General features: G+C 45.8%; 1 protein-coding gene across 6 annotated transcripts in view; it reads left to right on the top strand.

Annotated features, from left to right (window-relative positions):
• The window catches only part of robo2 (roundabout, axon guidance receptor, homolog 2), a 567,892-nt gene that overhangs the window by 497,075 nt on the left and 46,835 nt on the right, over nucleotides 1–23,982 (top strand). For all 6 annotated transcript variants that reach the window (XM_079559100.1, XM_079559104.1, XM_079559102.1 and 3 more), the window contains 2 exons: nucleotides 19,013–19,140; nucleotides 22,514–22,792. In XM_079559100.1, the coding sequence (XP_079415226.1) occupies nucleotides 19,013–19,140; nucleotides 22,514–22,792 (407 nt within the window). The remainder of the gene's footprint in view (nucleotides 1–19,012; nucleotides 19,141–22,513; nucleotides 22,793–23,982) is intronic.

The raw sequence follows: 23,982 nt of genomic DNA, 5'->3' as shown, positions 1-23,982 counted from the left end.
TCAGCTCTCTGGTTTAGCGTGTGACTGGAGCTCTACAAACACGCTTCTCTCAGACGTCCGCTCTCTGGTTTAGCGTGTGACTGGAGCTCTACAAACACGCTTCTCTCAGACGTCAGCTCTCTGGTTTAGCATGTGACTGGAGCTCTACAAACATGCTTCTCTCAGACGTCCGCTCTCTGGTTTAGCATGTGACTGGAGCTCTACAAACACGCTTCTCTCAGACGTCAGTTCTCTGGTTTAGCGTGTGACTGGAGCTCTACAAACACGCTTCTCTCAGACGTCAGCTCTCTGGTTTAGCATGTGACTGGAGCTCTACAAACACGCTTCTCTCAGACGTCCGCTCTCTGGTTTAGCATGTGACTGGAGCTCTACAAACACGCTTCTCTCAGACTTTAGTTCTGGTTTAGCGTGTGACTGGAGCTCTACAAACACGCTTCTCTCAGACGTCAGCTCTCTGGTTTAGCGTGTGACTGGAGCGCTACAAACACGCTTCTCTCAGACTTTAGTTCTGGTTTAGCGTGTGACTGGAGCTCTACAAACACGCTTCTCTCAGACGTCAGCTCTCTGGTTTAGCGTGTGACTGGAGCGCTACAAACACGCTTCTCTCAGACGTCAGCTCTCTGGTTTAGCATGTGACTGGAGCTCTACAAACACGCTTCTCTCAGACGTCAGCTCTCTGGTTTAGCATGTGACTGGAGCTCTACAAACACGCTTCTCTCAGACGTCCGCTCTCTGGTTTAGCATGTGACTGGAGCTCTACAAACACGCTTCTCTCAGACGTCAGCTCTCTGGTTTATTATGTGACTGGAGCTCTACAAACACGCTTCTCTCAGACGTCAGCTCTCTGGTTTAGCATGTGACTGGAGCTCTACTAACACGCTTCTCTCAGACGTCAGTTCTCTGGTTTAGCATGTGACTGGAGCTCTACAAACACGCTTCTCTCAGACGTCAGCTCTCTGGTTTAGCATGTGACTGGAGCTCTACAAACACGCTTCTCTCAGACGTCAGCTCTCTGGTTTAGCGTGTGACTGGAGCTCTACAAACACGCTTCTCTCAGACGTCAGCTCTCTGGTTTAGCGTGTGACTGGAGCTCTACAAACACGCTTCTCTCAGACGTCCGCTCTCTGGTTTAGCATGTGACTGGAGCTCTACAAACACGCTTCTCTCAGACGTCAGTTCTCTGGTTTAGCGTGTGACTGGAGCTCTACAAACACGCTTCTCTCAGACGTCAGTTCTCTGGTTTAGCGTGTGACTGGAGCTCTTCAAACACGCTTCTCTCAGACGTCAGTTCTCTGGTTTAGCATGTGACTGGAGCTCTACAAACACGCTTCTCTCTGACGTCCGCTCTCTGGTTTAGCGTGTGACTGGAGCTCTACAAACACGCTTCTCTCTGACGTCCGCTCTCTGGTTTAGCATGTGACTGGAGCTCTACAAACACGCTTCTCTCAGACGTCAGCTCTCTGGTTTAGCGTGTGACTGGAGCTCTACAAACACGCTTCTCTCAGACGTCAGCTCTCTGGTTTAGCGTGTGACTGGAGCTCTACAAACACGCTTCTCTCAGACGTCCGCTCTCTGGTTTAGCGTGTGACTGGAGCTCTACAAACACGCTTCTCTCAGACGTCAGCTCTCTGGTTTAGCGTGTGACTGGAGCTCTACAAACATGCTTCTCTCAGACGTCCGCTCTCTGGTTTAGCATGTGACTGGAGCTCTACAAACACGCTTCTCTCAGACGTCAGTTCTCTGGTTTAGCGTGTGACTGGAGCTCTACAAACACGCTTCTCTCAGACGTCAGCTCTCTGGTTTAGCATGTGACTGGAGCTCTACAAACACGCTTCTCTCAGACGTCCGCTCTCTGGTTTAGCATGTGACTGGAGCTCTACAAACACGCTTCTCTCAGACTTTAGTTCTGGTTTAGCGTGTGACTGGAGCTCTACAAACACGCTTCTCTCAGACGTCAGCTCTCTGGTTTAGCGTGTGACTGGAGCGCTACAAACACGCTTCTCTCAGACTTTAGTTCTGGTTTAGCGTGTGACTGGAGCTCTACAAACACGCTTCTCTCAGACGTCAGCTCTCTGGTTTAGCGTGTGACTGGAGCGCTACAAACACGCTTCTCTCAGACGTCAGCTCTCTGGTTTAGCATGTGACTGGAGCTCTACAAACACGCTTCTCTCAGACGTCAGCTCTCTGGTTTAGCATGTGACTGGAGCTCTACAAACACGCTTCTCTCAGACGTCAGCTCTCTGGTTTAGCATGTGACTGGAGCTCTACAAACATGCTTCTCTCAGACGTCCGCTCTCTGGTTTAGCATGTGACTGGAGCTCTACAAACACGCTTCTCTCAGACGTCAGTTCTCTGGTTTAGCGTGTGACTGGAGCTCTACAAACACGCTTCTCTCAGACGTCAGCTCTCTGGTTTAGCATGTGACTGGAGCTCTACAAACACGCTTCTCTCAGACGTCCGCTCTCTGGTTTAGCATGTGACTGGAGCTCTACAAACACGCTTCTCTCAGACTTTAGTTCTGGTTTAGCGTGTGACTGGAGCTCTACAAACACGCTTCTCTCAGACGTCAGCTCTCTGGTTTAGCGTGTGACTGGAGCGCTACAAACACGCTTCTCTCAGACTTTAGTTCTGGTTTAGCGTGTGACTGGAGCTCTACAAACACGCTTCTCTCAGACGTCAGCTCTCTGGTTTAGCGTGTGACTGGAGCGCTACAAACACGCTTCTCTCAGACGTCAGCTCTCTGGTTTAGCATGTGACTGGAGCTCTACAAACACGCTTCTCTCAGACGTCAGCTCTCTGGTTTAACATGTGACTGGAGCTCTACAAACACGCTTCTCTCAGACGTCCGCTCTCTGGTTTAGCATGTGACTGGAGCTCTACAAACACGCTTCTCTCAGACGTCAGCTCTCTGGTTTATTATGTGACTGGAGCTCTACAAACACGCTTCTCTCAGACGTCAGCTCTCTGGTTTAGCATGTGACTGGAGCTCTACTAACACGCTTCTCTCAGACGTCAGTTCTCTGGTTTAGCATGTGACTGGAGCTCTACAAACACGCTTCTCTCAGACGTCAGCTCTCTGGTTTAGCATGTGACTGGAGCTCTACAAACACGCTTCTCTCAGACGTCAGCTCTCTGGTTTAGCGTGTGACTGGAGCTCTACAAACACGCTTCTCTCAGACGTCAGCTCTCTGGTTTAGCGTGTGACTGGAGCTCTACAAACACGCTTCTCTCAGACGTCCGCTCTCTGGTTTAGCATGTGACTGGAGCTCTACAAACACGCTTCTCTCAGACGTCAGTTCTCTGGTTTAGCGTGTGACTGGAGCTCTACAAACACGCTTCTCTCAGACGTCAGTTCTCTGGTTTAGCGTGTGACTGGAGCTCTTCAAACACGCTTCTCTCAGACGTCAGTTCTCTGGTTTAGCATGTGACTGGAGCTCTACAAACACGCTTCTCTCTGACGTCCGCTCTCTGGTTTAGCGTGTGACTGGAGCTCTACAAACACGCTTCTCTCTGACGTCCGCTCTCTGGTTTAGCATGTGACTGGAGCTCTACAAACACGCTTCTCTCAGACGTCAGCTCTCTGGTTTAGCGTGTGACTGGAGCTCTACAAACACGCTTCTCTCAGACGTCAGCTCTCTGGTTTAGCGTGTGACTGGAGCTCTACAAACACGCTTCTCTCAGACGTCCGCTCTCTGGTTTAGCGTGTGACTGGAGCTCTACAAACACGCTTCTCTCAGACGTCAGCTCTCTGGTTTAGCGTGTGACTGGAGCTCTACAAACATGCTTCTCTCAGACGTCCGCTCTCTGGTTTAGCATGTGACTGGAGCTCTACAAACACGCTTCTCTCAGACGTCAGTTCTCTGGTTTAGCGTGTGACTGGAGCTCTACAAACACGCTTCTCTCAGACGTCAGCTCTCTGGTTTAGCATGTGACTGGAGCTCTACAAACACGCTTCTCTCAGACGTCCGCTCTCTGGTTTAGCATGTGACTGGAGCTCTACAAACACGCTTCTCTCAGACTTTAGTTCTGGTTTAGCGTGTGACTGGAGCTCTACAAACACGCTTCTCTCAGACGTCAGCTCTCTGGTTTAGCGTGTGACTGGAGCGCTACAAACACGCTTCTCTCAGACTTTAGTTCTGGTTTAGCGTGTGACTGGAGCTCTACAAACACGCTTCTCTCAGACGTCAGCTCTCTGGTTTAGCGTGTGACTGGAGCGCTACAAACACGCTTCTCTCAGACGTCAGCTCTCTGGTTTAGCATGTGACTGGAGCTCTACAAACACGCTTCTCTCAGACGTCAGCTCTCTGGTTTAGCATGTGACTGGAGCTCTACAAACACGCTTCTCTCAGACGTCCGCTCTCTGGTTTAGCATGTGACTGGAGCTCTACAAACACGCTTCTCTCAGACGTCAGCTCTCTGGTTTAGCATGTGACTGGAGCTCTACAAACACGCTTCTCTCAGACGTCAGCTCTCTGGTTTAGCATGTGACTGGAGCTCCACAAACACGCTTCTCTCAGACGTCAGTTCTCTGGTTTAGCATGTGACTGGAGCTCTACAAACACGCTTCTCTCAGACGTCAGCTCTCTGGTTTAGCATGTGCACTGTGAGCTCATGATTGACTTTAAAAAACAAATCCAATCTTAATTATACTTGTCAGAAAAACGGTTATTCGATATCGTTGCTTATGTTTACTCATTGTACAAAAAATGAGAAAGAAAACACGTGTTTGCTCAGCAGTTTTCCCAAATGAACATCAGTCACTCGTCCGAGTCCAAACCACTGCGTTTGTCTTAATCTACACGCGCTGATGAACGGCGTTCGCAGTGGCGCGTTTCTGATCGCTTTGTGCATAGATTCTCGTAAACACACGTTTTTCCCACACATGCGGCGTCGTAAATCTCCCGCCGCAGAATTAGCACGGGCACTTGGCGCAGACGCCTGTTGTTGTGTCATCAGTCTTTAGCGCCGCCGCGATGCACGCGCTCGGACTCGCCGTGATGGATTCCTCTGTCAGGGCGCGTGGGTGGTGCGCATCCCGGCGCGAGCAGTAATGGAAGAATCATTACCCAGGGGACAGGTGAGAGGGGGACAGAGGGGCCCGACCCGGGGCCCTCGAAGAGAAGGGGCCCTCGGTCTGTGTGCGGGTTATCGCGTACAGACAGGGGAAGGTGCTGGAGCGGGGCTGGGATGACGGGGGACTGAATACTTCAAGATACTGCATAGATATTGGAGCGTTACTGCAGTGGAGTTCTTTCAACACCAGCCCGATAGGAAGAATGTGCACAAGGGATTTAGCAAAAGTACTATGTAGTCGTCAGTAATCAGCGATACCCATCATTTGTTAGTTTGTGCAATAACAGTAATACACTGCCTGACCAAAAGAAAAAAGTCATCCAAAAATAGGTATATTTGGTTCGCCACCTTTAGCATTCATTGTGGCATTGTTTCAATAAGCCTCTGCAATGTCTCACATTTTTTTCATCAGAGTCTTATATTGATGATGGGAGAGTGTAACCACTGAGCAAAGCCTTCTCCAGCACATCCCAAAAGATTCCCAATGGGGTTCAGACCTGTGGCGGCCGATCCGTCTTACGCTCCCTGAATCAGAATCTGTTTTGTTGCCAACAAGGTCACAAACCAGGAATTTTCTTTAGCGCAAACGTTCAACCTCAAACATTTAACACAAAACTTTATAGGGATAAATAATAAACTATAAAAACTATAAAGATATAAGGGCATGCATATAAATCGATTGTGACAGTTTAACACAGAACTACAGCGTGGATGGGTTTACATATGTGTGTGTTAGCAGCAGATATATCACAAACTGAAATTTACAGTATAAATCCTGGCATCTTGGATTATGTCATCAGGGAAGAACAAAGCCATAGATGGAGTAACCTGGTCCTTCAGGATGTTCAGGTTGTTCCGACTGCAGCAGCCGCGGTCAGGACAGTTAGTTACATCCAGGTAAAGGACAAATCAGCAATATTTGACTTTTCAATCTCTCTATCGGACTCTACAGTTAGTTAGTACTGCGTTACAATACTGAGTATTCTAGTAAAAGGTGCTTTTTTAACGCAGTAAGGCATTACTTTGGGGTCATTTTCAGCTGTTCAAATGAGCAGCATCAGAGATTTGTTTGACTGTGTTCACGTCATAGAAGTACCTATTCACCTTATTTAGCTTCTAATCTGTGATTTACATGATCTGACTAGAGGAGCTTCTCACCACGTTTGAAAACGAAGACCAGTGTTTTCCTCTTGAGGCAGCTGTCTTCTCTTTCATCTCTGTTTAAGGGTGTCATGTTGAGCCTCTTATTGTGGACTAGTTTGTCAAATAAAAAACAATAAATGAAGCTCAGAGAAGCTGATTCTTTGCACTTATTGCATTTACTCGTATCAAGCTGCTGTTTGTGTGGTTCAGCTTCTGCTGGGGCTCAGTTTGTGACATGGAGCCTCTGGCACTGGAGAACCCGTCAGCACGTCGCTCCTCAGCCTTTACTCTTTCTCACTTGATTCCAATGTGGTGCTCAGATTACAAACACCAGCTCTAAACTCAGTTCAAACTCTCAGTGATGATGGAGGGACGGCTGTATGTATCTGGAGATGTGTCGCTCTGTACTCTGTAAGTCCTGTAGCACTGGCTCTAACAATGACTTTCAAACACACCTCCCTCACCTGAGGACGCAGTTTCAGAGACGTGCAAGTGAAAAAGGTTCTCAAACTGTGGGGGCAGGTCCACAAAAGGGTCTGTTTGAAGCCTAAACTATGTAGATGAAGGATGCATGTTTTTATAAAAAATAAAGTTTAATTTAAAATAAAGTTAGTTAAAATAATAGTATAAATAATCGTTGAGATCATGCTTACTCCCAGACTATATTTCTTTGAAATATATGAAAAAGCATGTAGTTTGGCAGGCCAGGCACACTTTGGACAGTAGGCGTATTCTGATCCGATTGCGATTGTAATCATGAATAATTGAACAGAGTTTCTGTGCCAGACACTGACACATTAAACAGAGAGTGATTCTTAGTTAGATGGACCTCTGTCTTCCTCAAATGGCTCGCTGTCATCATCCCTTCATATTCTGCTGTACGTTATTTCCCACACGCGACGTCCGCGTTGTTTTGCTTCTTCTATTCACGTGTACATCACAAAATAGAAGACAGATCCGCCCAGACTCACCGCGGCGTGCAGAGGTACATCCAACAGGATTCCAACAGACTTTAGTACAAAGTGAAAGAGAAAGCAACAGGGTGCAGGCGTGTATCTGTGGGCGTGTATCTGTGGGCGTGTATCTGTGGGCGTGTATCTGTGGGCGTGTATCTGTGGGCGTGTATCTGCAGTGGCTCCAGACTGCAGGTTTAAACACGGCGGTCCCAAGCGACTGAACCTGAAATGTATCAAAGTTATCTTTCTTTTACAATAGCCAATCAGCATATTAAGTACACACTGTTACAGAACTATTGCCTAAATATTCCCTTAAGCTCTATAGCCTTCTACAGTGAGTGTATGTATCTAAATAGCAGCCTAATAGAAAAATATATATGTATCACAACTTTACATCGTGACGAGAAATCTCATCCCTATTACTTGAGCAAAAGTACAGATAGTGATATTCATGGTCCAATATTACTCCAATAAAAGTTATTTGTTGTAGAACATGCTTCAGATTTGACCTGAATTCACCTCCTGTTCGGAAACACGACGGGGACAAATCTGCTTCCGTGTCATAAGTCAGCGGCATTGCCAGTACATCTGCACAGCGCCACCTACTGTTCTGGAGTGTTCATTACAAGTATGTCAAATGGGACTACTTTGGATTACTTTGGAGCCTTTATAGAAATGTAGTGGGGTAGAAAGTATTCTATTTTCTTTCAGAAGTAATGGGGTAAAAGTGGAAATGCACTTTGTTACTGACCACCTCTGTCTAAATGTATCTGTCCCAATTACTTACACGCTGTGACTGGCGGACGCTGACGGACAGGTAGCAGGAGCCATTTTCCAGTTCAGCTTCATTATTTCCCCTCAAAGCTTTAAAACGGCGTCCGTAATAACCCGCATTCTCCCACATCCCGCCAAAACTGTGGAAATTGGACTTTCCCGAGTGCTTCCGATTGCTCTTTTGTGAAAGCGCTGCTGCGGACTAAAGATATGCGGAGCGGAGCGTGCTGAAAATGCAGACTTTTCAAATGTGCCGGCCGCGCTGACAACCGAGGCGCTTATGTGGAAAATTGGAGGAGAAACAGTGGAGCTGGAGGAGATGGGAGCGAGCGGTGTGGCTAATTCTGCTCCCAGAACGGACCACAGAGACGCATTACTGAGAAGCCTCCCCAAACCAACGGGAACGGGCTGTGAAGTGATACAAGTGCGCTCCATCATGCAACATGCTGGCATTAGAGGGCTTCAAACATGTAATTAGGTCACGGGACACATTCAAAGCAGTTATGGGGGATACTGTGTCTGTGATTCTTGTTTCAATCTAGGACTGATTCTTGCAGTTTGGATAGAAAGGCAAAGTGCTTTTATTGTCGTTAACCTGACACACAGACACCTAACCACTCAGCCACCTGGCCGCCCACCTCGCCATCAATTTATAACCATTATGAAGAACAACAGACTCTGGTTACTCAACTTTAATCAAACCAGTCATTTTGAGAGAACACATTTTATTAAAACATGAAATGAAATGAAATACTTCAAGCAGCCTTTCTCAAAGTCCAGTGCATCGCAGACCTTCTTCTTGACCACAAATAATAGTGATTATTATTTAAAGACATAGATGTATCAATATTATAGACATAAGGAGCAGTACTTTTGATACTGGCTTCGATCACCCATAATTTCAATCAGGCGTAAGCCGAGACGCTGCAGGGAAAAGGTCAAAATAAAATAAAACAAAAAATATGTATCTTTGTAAGTTTTCTTTTGTATGTTTTCACATACAAATAAGATATTTTATGCATTAAAATGTCCTCACGCTCCTTAGAGGAGCATGAATTTCTGAGCATGTCCCAAAAAAAAGTAAGTCTTTAGCCCATTCCTGTGCAGTTATGGATTTTTAAAGAAATAACCAGTTTGCTCACTCCAGCCACTAGGGGGAATGTTAAATTTAAAAAAAGGAATGAATTCCACACATGTCCAGTAGAGGGCGCTGACATAATATGAGATCAGGATATTATAGCCATATATATAAAGGCTGTCACACAGATGTCACATACGCGCTGTTGGCCAATGGAGGGCGACGTCCGCACATGGCGGCCATCTTGCCACAGGGAGCTCGCTCACTCATAACGTTGTGTTTTATGGTGAATGTACTTTTAAATAAGCATAACTTGCTCAATTTTCAAACGGTTTGGTTTGTTATAAACTTCAGAGATGTCAGTATGACACTGAACACATATGAGTAAATCTGTGAAGATTTGAGCAAGATATGAGGATTTGTGTTTGTGCCGATCACTCACTTACTTGAGCTCGCCAGAAAGCCTCCCTGTGGCAAGATGGCCGCCTGTTCTGCCGGAAGTGACTCTGCCTTAAGACATCTAGCCTTTATATACATCTATGATTATAGCCACGTGGTAAATGGTCAGTCTGCCCCAGGGTGGCTGTGGCTACAATAGTAGCTTATTGCCATCGAATGTGGAGTGAATGAATAATGACTTCATGTAGCATTTTGAGAGCCATGTGACACAGGCTGATGAAGCACAGTAAGATTAGGCCGTTATTAATGAGGCCAGAGTCCTCTACATTATTTGCGGCTCACGACCCGCCGTGGGGGCTGAATTTCAGTCTAATAGTCTAATAACTAACTGTTTTATCTCTAAAACCATTACTAAAATTACATAAAATTAACAAAAAACGCGTTGATTTGTTCAAGACCAGGACTGTCGACGTCGTGATCCAGCCCCCACGGTGGGTTGCAGGCCGCATGTATTGTAAAGGATTGTGGCCTCATAAATAATAACATCTGACACTTATTGTGCTTCATCAGCCTGAAGCCTCCATGTGTGGAGCGACTAAAGTGGAGATGTTGCTGGATTCAGTCCTCTCTGAAGAAAAGTGAGCTCCCCTCCTCCCTGCCCGGCCTCCAGTGTTCATTTCGTCGACTAGAATATGCTGTCATCGTTTTTGTGGAAGTAGCATTGTTGCTGACTGAAACCAGAGGTTGATGGAGGTGTGAAACTATGATCTGGCAGGTTTCTCCCTTCAGGTTTGTTCATCAGCGCCCAGATGCCGCCACGTCTCCATCTGGCTCGCCGCGTCAGCCCGATATCCGCGCTAACATATTCATCCGTAAACCCGCCGTGTTTGCCGCATTAATTAGACAATAGCAAATGGAGCCGGCGCCTACCCCCCCCCCCCCCCCTTCTCCACCCCCACTCCCCCCGGCTCCTGGTTGGGCCGAGCTAAATTGGCCCGACTTGAACAATCGCACTCCATCGATCACGCGAGAAATGATTCGCGGAAGATGAATCGCCGCCAGATTGGTGCACACTCGCAAGCGTTCGACTTTGGAGACGGGTCGGGGGATTGATAGAAGCTGATAAGGGGCGGGTCTGCCGATTGCGCCGGCGGGTTTGGCGATGAGGAGGCAGGAGATTATCCATGAAGGGGATTGATCAAGGGTTGGCCATCGGCAGGTGGAATCACTCGTCATGCAAAATGTTTAAGGATTGATTTGGTCGGAAGGGGAAGGAGACCGATGGATGGTTCATAGAGTCTGCAGTTTGGGATGATGCTCTCAGAGGGTGAGGAGAAGGACACATTACCAAATCTGTTTTACAAATGTGATAGAAAGTTACCAAAAACCACCTGCCTTCACCAAGTCCAAATTCTAAAAGCTTCCTGACTGGAGCTTGATCACTTTTCTGTTGCACTTTCATCGCATTTTTGTTGCCTTTTCTCACTCGTTTTCTTCTAGTTTTTGTTGCGATTTAGACCCTTTTTTTCAAGAAGCTTTTCGATCTGGGTAATGCCAGACTGGAGAACATGTCCTCGTTTCAGGTGGGGGTTAACAGGTTAACAGGTGGCAACCTCCATGATCTTACAAACTGAGGTTAAAGACAAATGTACAATATTTAAAGCATTAAAGTACATAAAAATTGCATCATGCTTTACACCAGTGGTTCGCAACCTTTGCCTGGCGCACCCCTTGAGTCTTTCATTTGGACTCAAAGCACCCCTTATCTTGATAGTACCACCAATTATTTTGGAAATGATCAACTAAACTCAGATGTGTTAGTGTTCAGGATCTAAATCTAAACTAAGACCAAAACACTCTTCAATGCACTGGACTTTCTACTGGAAAGTATCACTAAAATTAACTTTCCTTTACAATCCTACTGAAATGCAATTCAGTTTCATCTTCTTTTTGATCGGAAATAATTCCAGGGACCCCGTGGGTCAATAAATACATTGTCAGAAGTACATATGATACCTCTCTAAGTTTAGACATGGATTTAGAAATAGAAGGAAGAAGTCTCTCATAAGTTCAGCCTAAAGTCCTCTTGGCTGTAGTTTACACACAGCACACCTGCATGTCACTGACTGTTCTGATCTGCAGCTGCTGCAGTCGGTCAGGACTAGGCTCAGCAACACAATGTGACCACCTGAACATCCTGAATGACCAGGTTATTCCATCAGTGGATTTCTTCTTCCCTGATTGCACAATAAAAGGCGCTGCAACCAAATACTAGAGCTTAGCCTTTTATGTGACAATAGTTTTGTTGGTCAGGCAGTGCAAGAAATGTCGACTGCCATGACTCCATATAAAATAAAAGAGTTATTTGTCTATGAGTGTCTAGAAAGCCCCATAGCAAGAGCAGCCATATAAACAGTTGTGGAATAAATGATCAGCACGCGAGGGTAATGTTGCTCCTTTTTTTTGGAATGGCCAACGCACTGAAGTCTTACATCATCAGGAGCTAATGAAAACATTGAAAACATGATTATTCTGTCAGCGAATATGAGTGAGGACCTAATTTAGGCCTCACAACAGGCATCCATCATCAGCCGCCATCAGCCGCCAGAGGTTTGTTTACACGCACAAAGTCACATGATCGACCTGCGGTTCAGTCTGACACGTCTTCAGGCAAACGTTGTTATGAAACGCCGTCACTTCCCTGTATCAGATCTCAGTGACAAAGGGACAAAGAAAGTCAAAGCACTAGATCTTAGACTGTTCTTGATGTTGTCTTGTTCTTTAAGCTTCATTCAACAAATCCCTCCGACCAAACCTTGAACAAACTGTACAAAATAGGGCTGAAAGATATTTCGTTATTGTATTGAGATATGAACATTCAAGATATTGATATCGAACAAGCAATGATATATCATTATCACAATGATATCGAGATATGAACTTTCAAAACATTAAAATAGAAAAAAGAGATATAAACGATATAGATTTTCATCAATAAAACGGTACTCTTTATTATTATGTTGTTATTATTCTAAAAATGCTTGGTTTTCACCTAAGCAACAGTATATCGTATCGATATCGAGATATCTGGCATGAAAATCGAGATATGAAATTTTGTCCATATCGTCCAGCCCTTGTACAAAGCTGTAAAATATGGCGTCTGTTGGTAAATCTGGACAAATGCTGAATCAATAAAACATCATCGGACAATTTCTATTTCCAGGTGAAAGTTGACTTTATGAGACAGTGAAATAGAGTTTTGCCATTTTCCACTGTTTCCCTTCACGTTCAGTGATGTTTTCAGATCCCAAAGACAGTTGAATGTCCTCCAAGCGAATATCCCAATAAAATTGGCTGTTTGATTAACTACGAGGAATGAATTAATGATTAAATGATTAAAAATATGAATCAAAATGAATCCCACTTTGCTTTGGCGACACAGACACTTTTTCAGTTTCCTTTTTCCTGCAGACGTTGCTTAGGGAGGAACGCGGCGTGAAGCCAAGAATAGTTTTACTGTCAAACTTGTTAAGCCACATAAACGATAAAAGATCATTCTCCTAAATAAACAATGGCAGGCCTCACATCTCCATGGAGGAAAATACAAAGAAGCATCGGAATACCTCTAAAAAATAAATGATGCTTAAATGTGATTAATTAATTACAAAGGCCATTATGAACTCCATCACTCCATCTGCTGGACTCTTCATGATCCTTGACAGAAAACAGTAAACCGTTTGCAGTGTGACGACATGCTCTCATATTCAGTTGTTCCGCCTTCGATTCCAGCTCCGTTCCTGCAGTGTGAACAGATCCAGTGTCGTGTTAAGTTTTCACCAACATCTTGTACGGATGATGGGAGAGCGCGACCATTTGCACAAAGCCTTCTCCAGCACATCCCAAAGATTCTCAATGGAGCTGAGATCTGGACTCTGCGGCGGTCGATCCGTCCCACGCTCCCTGATCCTGACATTGTCATCTTGGAATATGCCCGTGACATCAAGGAAGAAGAAATCCATTGATGGAATAACCTGGTCACTCAGGATGTTCAGCTGATCTCGTTCTTAGTGTTGCTGAACATAGACCTGACCGACTGCAGATCCAGATCAGAACAGCTAAACCCAGTCCAGGCCGTGCATCTCCCCTTCTGTTTCTGTATTATTCAGTATCTAATGCAGCGGCCAGTCCACAAAAGTGAAAAAGTGCGGCGCTCTCTCCTCTGCCGCTGTTCCTGCGGGCCGCTTCAGCAGTCAGCAGTAAGTCAGCGCGATGGGGCTTTGTGTCTGAGCTGCGGAGGACCAGGCGGGTCCCGGGGGGAAACCTGGCACCGGCTCTAGCCCCGGGACAGGGCCAGGTAATGGGCTCGTGCGCCGCCACTCTCTGCCTCTGTCCCAGAGTCTAATGAGAGAGCGGGAAAGTGGAGGGGCCCCAAATGAAGCACGGCGCTCTGCTCGGCTGCTGAATGTCCCATCAGGCCCTGGGGGGGGGGCGGACGCACTCACTCACCTGCTGTAGTGGAGACGTGCACAGTCCTTCTGAGCATCCGTGTCGGCCATCTTTATTCTCTGCCATGAATCTCGTCTGTTTTTGTGCAGTTCCAAGCAGGTGGATGTTTTCACGACAGAATTATACCATAGATCCAAACCTTTCAGTCTTATTTTATTTGGAAAATGGCAGAATATCCTCATGGATTTTGGTCCTGATAAGAACGGCAGCACCCTTCCCTTCACAGTAATAACGTTAGACAGAAGACTGAAATAGGAACATGTTTAGGTGAGGGTTAGCAGCGGCTTTAGACATTTTACTGACAAAATATTCATACACAGACACAATATGCTGCAGCTGGAGTGGAGCTCACAGGCTCAGAATGATTTGTTTATGGAGCTCCTCCCGGTGAAGGAGAAGTGTTCCTCCTAAGGCAGCTTTACTTCAAGCTGTGGGTTAGAGCTTTAACTGACCTGTCCAGAAGCTCATTCTCAGAGGTATGTTTTGAGCCTAGTCTTAAATATAGGGACTGTTTCTGCTTCTTTAACGTGAGCTGGGAGTTTCTTCCATAAGCCTCCTATAGTGATTTTGGAGACTCGAAGACTCACTTGTCCCTGAGTTTCGAGAGCGGAGTGCTCTGGTTGGCCGATATGGAACGATGGCGTCTTGGAGATAGAGCAGAGCCAAACTGTTTATGGATTTAAATGTGAGGGGGACGGATTAAATTAAATTATTACATTAAATTTGATTCTAAACTCAACAGGAAGCCAGTGGAGAGACTTTAGCACAGGTGTCTCTTTGTCCATGTAAACAATCTTGCAGCTTCTCAGGGAACTAAGAGTGTAAAGCTAACTGTGTGGAGTTTGAATGTTCTCCTTGTGTCTATGTGTTTCACCCAGGTACTCCCCTTACCCCCAACTAAAAACATGTACAATAGGCCGTGATGAATGAGGGTGTGTTTGTGAGTGCGAGTGGGGGACGACAGATGCAAATGAGTCCATCGCAACCGTTTAGTCTGGGGACCACGAGTTCATGTTCTCGTAGGAGGGTGTGGTTTACGATCGTCCATAGCCGTTCATTGGGCTGAATGTCTGTCATATGTGTCTGCAGTGGCCTTAGCCAATCGTATCATCGTATCAATGACATGTGACGTACCCGCTGTAAACTTTTGAGCGAAACTATTTAGAACACGGTCTAAAGCTCGATCAAAAGATGGAGTCGCTGCTGTCATGTTGGATCTGTAAATAAACTTTGCTTTTTTCATTTTGTTATTCGTAAACAAACTTCAAGCTTTTCCGTCTGTCGAATAGTGCGTCATCGTCTTGCTGTCCGTCCCCGTCCTGTGATTGGTCCCAAAGCCGCCAGGTTGTGCAGTTCGTTGGCGTGTTTACATCCATGAACTCAATGTGTTCATTACCCTGCACGGTCCCGACTAAGTAAACGGATAAATAATAAATAATAATTAGCGGCGATTTGAGCCAATGGCGTGGCAGTATTGCTGTGAGATTTATCCATAGACTGTAATAAAAAATGGACGTCTTATGCTCACTCCTCCCCGTTTACTATAATGACCACGGTCGTGGGGGAATTCATGGCGGATTTACAGACTCCCCCTCGCCAGCTCTGACTAAGCATGTTCCTAAAAAGGACATACGGGCGGGATTTTCACCGTAGACTCGGCCCTTGCGTGACGTGTAGCTCGCGCTGCTCTAATGCTAACAGTCCGACCCTCATTAAGTACAAGATTTCAAAAATTCATATTACGAAAACCAGCCTGGTTTCATATATTGTGATTAACCCAGCGTTATCTCAGGAGGAATATCTAGCCTAGTCTAGTGTTGAAATAATAGAAACCAGGCGTTAAAGTTGTTTTTAAGGTGTCTAAACTCCAATGCTTTTCAATGGGGGCCTAGTGGCGATATGGAGGTACTACAGCAATGGCCGGGCAATGGCGGCCCCCAGGGTCGTGGTCATAAAGTAATTAAGAGCAGCCAGCGGCCATTGGATTTATCATTAACACCAACGACACTTTCAGGGACATTTGTCGGCAACAGGATGAAGCCAAAAAGTTGCTGCCCACATATTCCAAGATCACAATACCAGGACTCGCGGGGCTCACAGTGAGAAAGAGTGGATCAGGGAGCATGATGAGTCCAGATCTTAACCCGGCTGAGAATCTTTGGGATGTGCTGGAGAACACTTTGCGCTGTGGTCACGCTCTCCCATCATCAATACAATTCTTGGTGACCTTTCCTTTGTGGCGGGCGGTGGATTTGGAGCCTTGCTGAGAGTAAATCCAGTGTCAATTGTGAAAAGAATGACTTGCTTTGGCTTTGCTTTTCACATTATGTCCCCCTCATAATCACCCCATCATTGACTGCCTCCCCCCCCCGTCCCGCATGACTACACCCCCTCTCTCCCCTTTCGCCCGGGACCCCGCCCTGACAGTGCAAATGGTCGCCCCGTCCTTGGATTTATCAAACCCGCGCCCACGAATAATTAAAAAGAAGAGCGATCCGCGGCGTGGGGCCGTTTGTTATTCGCGCTGCACCGCGGGGGCGGGCGGAGACACGGGCGAGAGACACGGCCATGTCCCCCACGCAAAGTCCACATCCAACTTCCAATCCCCGCTCGGGCGCGGATGGATGGCAACCTTGGCGGACTGGCGTTGATTTGGAGGCAGGTGATGGGCGGTGATGGGGGGGGCGGTCATAAATACTGGGGGAGCGAGCTGACAGTGAGCCCTCGTAAATAAAGTCGAGGCGCGGATATTAATTCGGCGGCGGAGGTATAAATCTGGTGTTTATGGTCCCAGCGTGCCGCAAATGGGGGCGGGATTAAACGCGTGGGCATTAGCAAACACTTATACAGCAGGAGGAGGGGAAGATTACTGCGGGACGGACCGCTCTGGCAAGGCTGCAATCTGCCCGGTGACAGTCAAATGGCATTTTTTTAGGAAATGAGAAAGGGTTTGCTATAGCTGGAGTTTTTATTCAAGTTAGTAACTCTAACCATCGCAATGGAGGTTAAAAGGACACAATTCCATCAAACTGCACCATAACACCAACTCAGAGTGGAAGAACAGCATCTTTTTCTTTTTTTGGCCTGCTCAAAGACGCAAACTCTGTGATTATTCCAGTTTTAAATGTTGCAGAGTCTCCACAGTGAGTCTTTAAAAGCCAAGTAATCACACAAATGCAAAAAACCTGAGCTTGTGCCTACAAATGCACACATGTTTTTGCCTTTGAATTCCAGACATGATTTAAATTGAGCACTCCATTCCCATACAAATGAATAGCGGCAGGCACAATACTTAAGTATGGCGAGTAGGGTCCGATCGATATATCGGCCTATATTGATAATGGGATATTTTCAATATCGGCGATCAGACAAAATACTGATATCTCTGAGACCGAAAGTGATAGAGACTTCGTGGAAAGAGCACCGAAAAGAGCTCAGTCAGAGCTTTCAAATGAGCCCTCCCAATATTTTTTTTTGTTTAGTAGTCTAGCTTATTGAAAGGACAGTGTGCAGTTACATTACAAAGATGCTGCACCAGATTTCCATCTGTAATCCCCACATCAGTCGACCGATATCGGCTATTGGCCATGCTAACCCCCTTCATATCGGTATCGGACCCCGAAAATCCATATCGGTCGGGCCCTAATGGCGAGGTTTGTTTTGTCCTTTCCATGGCCTTTATGTAATCTCTGTGGTTTCTTTATTATAGACATACTTGTAAGATGATGTGAATGTCAAAGGCCTGCATATGCATTAGTGATTTCTAACAAAGCTTTGCTCTAAATGTGGTCGATGGTGGACAACAGCTGAAAACATCTCCATCGTTCATAGTTTGTGATGTTGGATGGCTCATACGAGTGATCGCGATGTCGTCACATCCATTGGACGTTTTCATGTTTGATAAAAATGTATTAAAATCCTATAATCAGCAAAAACAATGTCCATAAACAGGGCATTGCTTCTCTTGCGCTGTAACAGATTTATCATTTCATAAAACCGAGTTAGAGACCTGGATGCATCAGCTGTTGCCGACCATTCACCAAAACATCCGGCCAAAATTGCGGAAGTAAACAATAACGGCAATCGCTCGTATGCTAACGGCTATAAGGAAGTACACTGAACATTTGCTAACTATCCTCATACATTAGGATCAAACGCCGCTTCCCCTTTTGATTTCTGTGGTTGAAAGCCCTGTACTGGATTTTCTTTGTTTGCTCGTACATTTCCTCACTTTCCTAACGCGTTTCAACATCCCAGTTCAACTTTCAGGGGTTAAGGTGAGACAGTGCATGTCAATGAGGAAAACAGATGTCATTTATCATCATTTATTAACATGAATAAGAGAAAAAAAACATATTAGAAGTTTTCGGTCATTGTTTTTCTAACAAATCAAAGCTTTTCATGCGGAGAGGGGATTTTTTTTCATGTTTTAGTCATTAGTGGAAAAAAAAAAGAACATTTTTTTTTATTTCAGAGTGTTGTCGGGGGGATTCTGTGGTACCAAAACATGTCAGTATTTGCGAATGGAAACTGATTTCCTGATCAATCCAAAGCCGACACAACGCCCTACAATAAGGCAGCGTGAAGGCCCCTGAAGGCACAGCTTGGTCCAGTTGATTAAAACTATAACTAGCCAGAAATCTCAGAATCTCCTAAAGTTACAACCAGGTCAAAACCACGGCGTAAACACATCAATAAAAACAAACTGAGAGCAGTTCAATCAGACCGACGGCCAAACAAAGACGAGGGCCCATCTTTCCCTCTCATCAGCAGTGTGTGTAACCGCGGTAACCAGTGAAGCTCTCCTAATGGCCCCGCGGCGCTCACCCGTGACACGTTACAGTCCTGATGAGGCTTTTTATGTCCGTGGGCGGTTCCCGAGGACGGGGGGGTCCACCTGTTAGACTGAACGGCCCTCTCTGGTGCTCACAGGTGGGGCAGGCGGGGGGAGGGGGGGCTGACCATTCATTACAAAAGATTTACAGTGCCTGTCCAGACTTAAACCTTAAAGGCATTGGGGATGTTAGTGATTTGAACATCTATTGCCACAAGTAAAGAACCTGGTGTCTCCTCTGCCCCACAGCCGCCCGGGCCTGCTCAACGCCTCTGACCCCACCTACCCCTGGTTAGCCGACTCCTGGCCGGCCCCCAGCCTCCCGGTCACCAGCAACTCCGGGGGCCCCAACGAGCTCAGCAACTTTGGACGCTCAGGTCAGTTACCTAACACGTACACACTACACACACACACACACACACACAATCTTGTACTTGTATCTTCGTGAGGACACTCATTGACATAGGCATTACCCAGACCCTCACCCCTAACACTGAGCCCCTGACCCTAACCTTGTAAACCTCAGCTTTGATATTTCACGTTATTGGATTTGAAATATTGTCTACGAAACAGGAAAAAGGCTGGACGAAAAACGTGGTGGACGGTTTCGCGTTCTCTCTATGAGGCGACAAAATGGAGGAAATGGAGATCGAAGCACTTTCAACAGAAAGGAAGAAACGACCAAAGTGAACAGGAGTACGCAAACATGCTGAAGCGGTCTGTTTCTGAAGGGCAGACATTGTTATAACAGGTTCAATGTTAAAAATGTATGTAGTATGTCTTAACAATGTACAATGTGCCAAGAGAAAAGGAACGATGGGACTGGTCTCGTCCAAGTGAACTTCAAACGTTTGTAAAAGAAATGGGAAAGAAAAGATATAAACTTTATTGATCTAGGAGGAAATGACAGTGGAGTCGGCTGTTCTCATTCACCACAATAAACAACTGTATAAAAACAGTTTGAAATAGTCCAAAACTAAAAGACAGAGACTGAATGGAATCTCTTGGCTCAGTCAGAGAGTTATGCCATGGAAAGACTCCCTCAGTCTGTCTGTGGAGCAGGGCTGCAGGGACATGCTGTGATCTCACCTCCACTGACTGATGAAGATGCAGCAGTTTGGAGCAGAGTAAGTGCAGTCTGTATGTTGGAGGTCCTGTCACTGTCTCCCATAAGCACTGCCATGAACAGGCTGGTGAAGCTTTGGGGACTTAAAAAAAGCTGAAGGCGCTTCATGGACCAGAGCCTTCTGCAGAAGTACATCCATGTTTGAGGAGCAGAAAAGGGAAATGCCATTAATAACTCCACATTTCCTTCACTGCATTAGTGTTTTGCTTGGCGAGCTGCACCCTCCAGTCTTTACATGTGCTGGATTGCTTCTCTGCCTGTTGGATATGATTATTTTTCCCCGGCTCCTATAAAGCACTGTCACAACATCCCGAATCTGCAACCGCAACAAATGAGATTGTTTAGTTCTGCAAATGGTTTGGAGATGAAAACACGTTGGATAAAGCGGAGCCCAGTGCGTCGCCGTCTCCCACAGACGCCGGTGTCGCCGTGTCCATAATTACACGGCACATGCAGAAGCAGCCGTGTTGTCAGCGGCTGAGGGATGGCAGACAGTCCGCCCTCAGCGCCGGGGAGAGGGATGGTCCGTGGGCAGTCACTCGTGAAGGACAGTCCCCTCTTCATGGAGCACATGTGGACATCTCCTCCACGGCCCTGCATCATCTCCCCTCCGCTGGGCACACGCCGCCGCCCCGCTCTTGGCAGGGCTCGGACATTCTTTTCCTCTTCCAGCGGCGCGGGATTATGGATATGGATGCGATGAATGTGGAGCATGCTGAGAGAAAGTGCATGGATTTGTTTGGCAGAGGAGAGCGGTTTAGTTTGGGTTTGTGTGTGTGCGTGCAGCGGTGTGCACTGACCAGAGTGACCCCCCCAGTGGTTCGTAATTCTATCACTTCAGCTCTGACCATTTATATATATATATATATATATATATATATATATATATATATATATATGTTTCAAATATCTGTTTCATCTCTTCAGGAGCAGTTACACAGCACTTGTAAAACATGTTAAACCTACATTTCGTTAGCCACATAGCATAATTGCCTAAGTCATTTTTGTTTTGATTTTGGAAAACATGTAAAAAGACGTTTTATAGGAAACACATTGTTTTTCACTTATTGCCATTTTAACAATACAAAATGACTTAGGCAGTTATGCTACGTGGCTAACGATTTGAAACTGTTAATTCACGCGTCAATCTTCAAAACACTTTCCAAACACTTCATAATGTCTCATAGCTTTTGCTGTAGAACTTTTGGACACCTGACCCAGTTTTATTTTTCAAATCGTATCAACCCGTACCCTTGTGATACGGTTGTGTTTTTTGTCTCACATACACCTTTATGTAGTTGTTCATTTATACTCCGAGTACCCTCTACCTTTAGGATCTTGCCAATATTATTACTAAACAGACCAACTGAACTAAGATTATTCAGTATTAACACACTGAGTGCCGAAAACGGAAAAACTCGATTATGCGTTTTTTCTTTTTTTAAATTGCGAAACTAGAAACTCTTTTTCAAAACGTGTCAACAATGTTGTCCTTGAAAATTGACTTGAAACAAATATATTTAGGCATTTGCCTCTTCCCATAACGTTAGTGTCTGTCCAGAGAGGAGAGAGGAGGTGAGGGGGAGAGGAGTTAATCAGAAAGGAGAGTGTTTGATAAAGCACTAAGTATCTCTGTTTAGCTTACATTTCTCAGGAACGTAGAATTAAACTGTTCTCACCTACAGAGAGCTTAGAGTCTCACCTTTCAGACGAGCCATAGCATGTGTCCAAAGCTATAACACAGAATATGCTGTGGTGCTACAAATATGATGAAAAACGGTCTGGATTGTTGGCACTCTGCAGCGAAATCCCCAAAACAGCGCGGCCTCAGTGTGTGAACAGTGTGTTGTGCTCAAAATGAAGCGAAAATAATCTCAAAATCAAATCTTCTACTGAAAAACATCATTAAAACTTTCCTTTGAAATGAATATTGAAATTCTACTCAGTTTCATTTTCTTTTTTATATCTAACAAGAGCCCCCTGAAGTGTTCAGGAACCCCCAGGGGCCCCCATATCCCTGGTTGGGAAACTCTGTAGTAAATGGGACCCTGTCTCTCTCTCGTGCCCGACAGACACTGGTGCTGCTCGCTGACCTCAGAGGTGCAGCTTAACCAGGACACATCCAGAGCAGAGACACGTCCCACACACATCAGCACAAACCACACGGCCCAAGTCAAGGCAACTTTTACAGCTATTCTGACAGTGGTTTGTATAAATAAAAGGATAAAAGATAAAAAGAACATTTCACAAATAATGAGCAAGAAGATTTTATTTAATTTTGTGATGCTCAGTCAAACTTTTTTCATAGTGACATACTTTATTTAGTGTCCAATTAAGCTCAGTGTCCATTTTTCGTATTAACCGAGACAGAAGGTCACTTCCCTGCAACAAGTTTGTGACGTGCTTCATTCCACGAGCGTGAAGGTCAGTTTTAGCGAAACATAAGCACATTTATATCAAATGTGTGAGACAGTGGAGCTGCTTCTCCTGCTCCGCCTTTGCCTCCTCGTGTTCTGCCGAGTTTACCATAAAACATGATCGACGTTCCTGAACCTGCACAAATCTGAATAGAAATGTTAAAAGAATTGAAAAGTACTAAAACACTCACCCTCTGTCCTCCCCAGACCACTCGGGCGCCCAGGCGGAGAAGTCGGGCACCATGCTGTCCGACGGCGCCATCTACAGCTCCATCGACTTCACCAGCAAAGCCAGCTACAACAGCCCCTGCAGCCAGACGTCCTCCCAGGCCAACCCCTACGCCACCACCCAGATCCTGCACTCCTCCAGCATCCACGAGCTGGCCGTGGACCTCCCGGACCCCCAGTGGAAGGCCTCGCTCCAGGCCAAGCAGGAGATGGCCAGCCTGGGCTACTCGCTGCCGGAGAAGGGCTCGTGCAACAACAGTAAGTCGCGGCAGAGAAGCCAGATGCTTCCTTTCCCAACTTTCCCTTTGGTTACTCCTGTGTCTATCATGTGATTAATCCCTGACTAATCAGCTGATTATATTCTGATTAATCGTTTAAGCGTTAACTTTGACTGCCCCAGTAGACCTGTAATAGTGGAGCGTATTAAGCCCGTTTTGAAGGGCCACATTGTCCACTTTGTGAGGGTTCAAAGGTCTCTCTATGACGAGGTCACACGCACATGCTCTGAGACTGGATTATAACATTTGATACAAAATATCCTGGGATGATAAAGATGATAATTAAGTCAGGATTAAACGAGGAGCCGTGCATCACACCGTTTTAACGCACATCCCAACGTGCAGCTCCAAGTAGTTTAATCCGCTTATACCATATATACAGTACCATGGCCCCACATGCACTAAACTCACCAAACATACTCAATTCTAGACACTACTGGAACACTAGTGGCAGAGTGAGCTCCAGAATCACCAACAGGACTCATGTGATGGTCTCTGTGCTTTTCCATGAAGATGAACAGTGCTAGCGAGCCGTGATGAAGCCTGAAACTCGCTAAGACAAACTTTAGTCATGGCCACATCCTCTGTCTGAACCATCGCACAGTGGAGACGAGTGGAGACAGCTCGCCATTTTACAATCCCCACATCTTCAATGTGACATCTTAGATATTATGACAAGAAAAAAAAGCCGTCAGGTTCACTCTCATACACTTGTCGTCACCTGCCAAACAGCGGTTTATCAGCTGCAGCTGCGCTACACGTCGCTATGGTGGTGAGTGATACAACAGAGATGGAACCTGCCAGGCGGTTAAACGCAATTACAGAGAAGTCATAGAAATGCCTTTTACTCTGAGCCTGCTCCTACATTTTGTTAGCCTTCGAATCCCAGACCTGGTTTATCTCCATACACATGAATAGGCACAATACTAATGTATGGGGAGGTAAGTTTTGCCTGATTCATGGCATTTATATTATTTCTGTGGTTTCTTTATCATTAACATCTTATAAGATGATGTTAAGTGGCCATTGGATGTGATCCTGACTCACAAAAAGCAAAATCTGAACTGAACTTGAGTTAGCATGTAGCTCAGAGGACACTTTCACACGCTAATTTGTATCTAAAGTCAAATCTCCAAAAGTCTGTATTTTCATTAATGATTTCTAACGAGG

The sequence above is a fragment of the Gobius niger genome (genome assembly GCF_951799975.1).
Source record: "Gobius niger genome assembly, chromosome: 1".
Lineage (NCBI taxonomy): Eukaryota > Metazoa > Chordata > Actinopteri > Gobiiformes > Gobiidae > Gobius > Gobius niger.
This window is presented reverse-complemented; position numbering and strand designations above follow the sequence as displayed.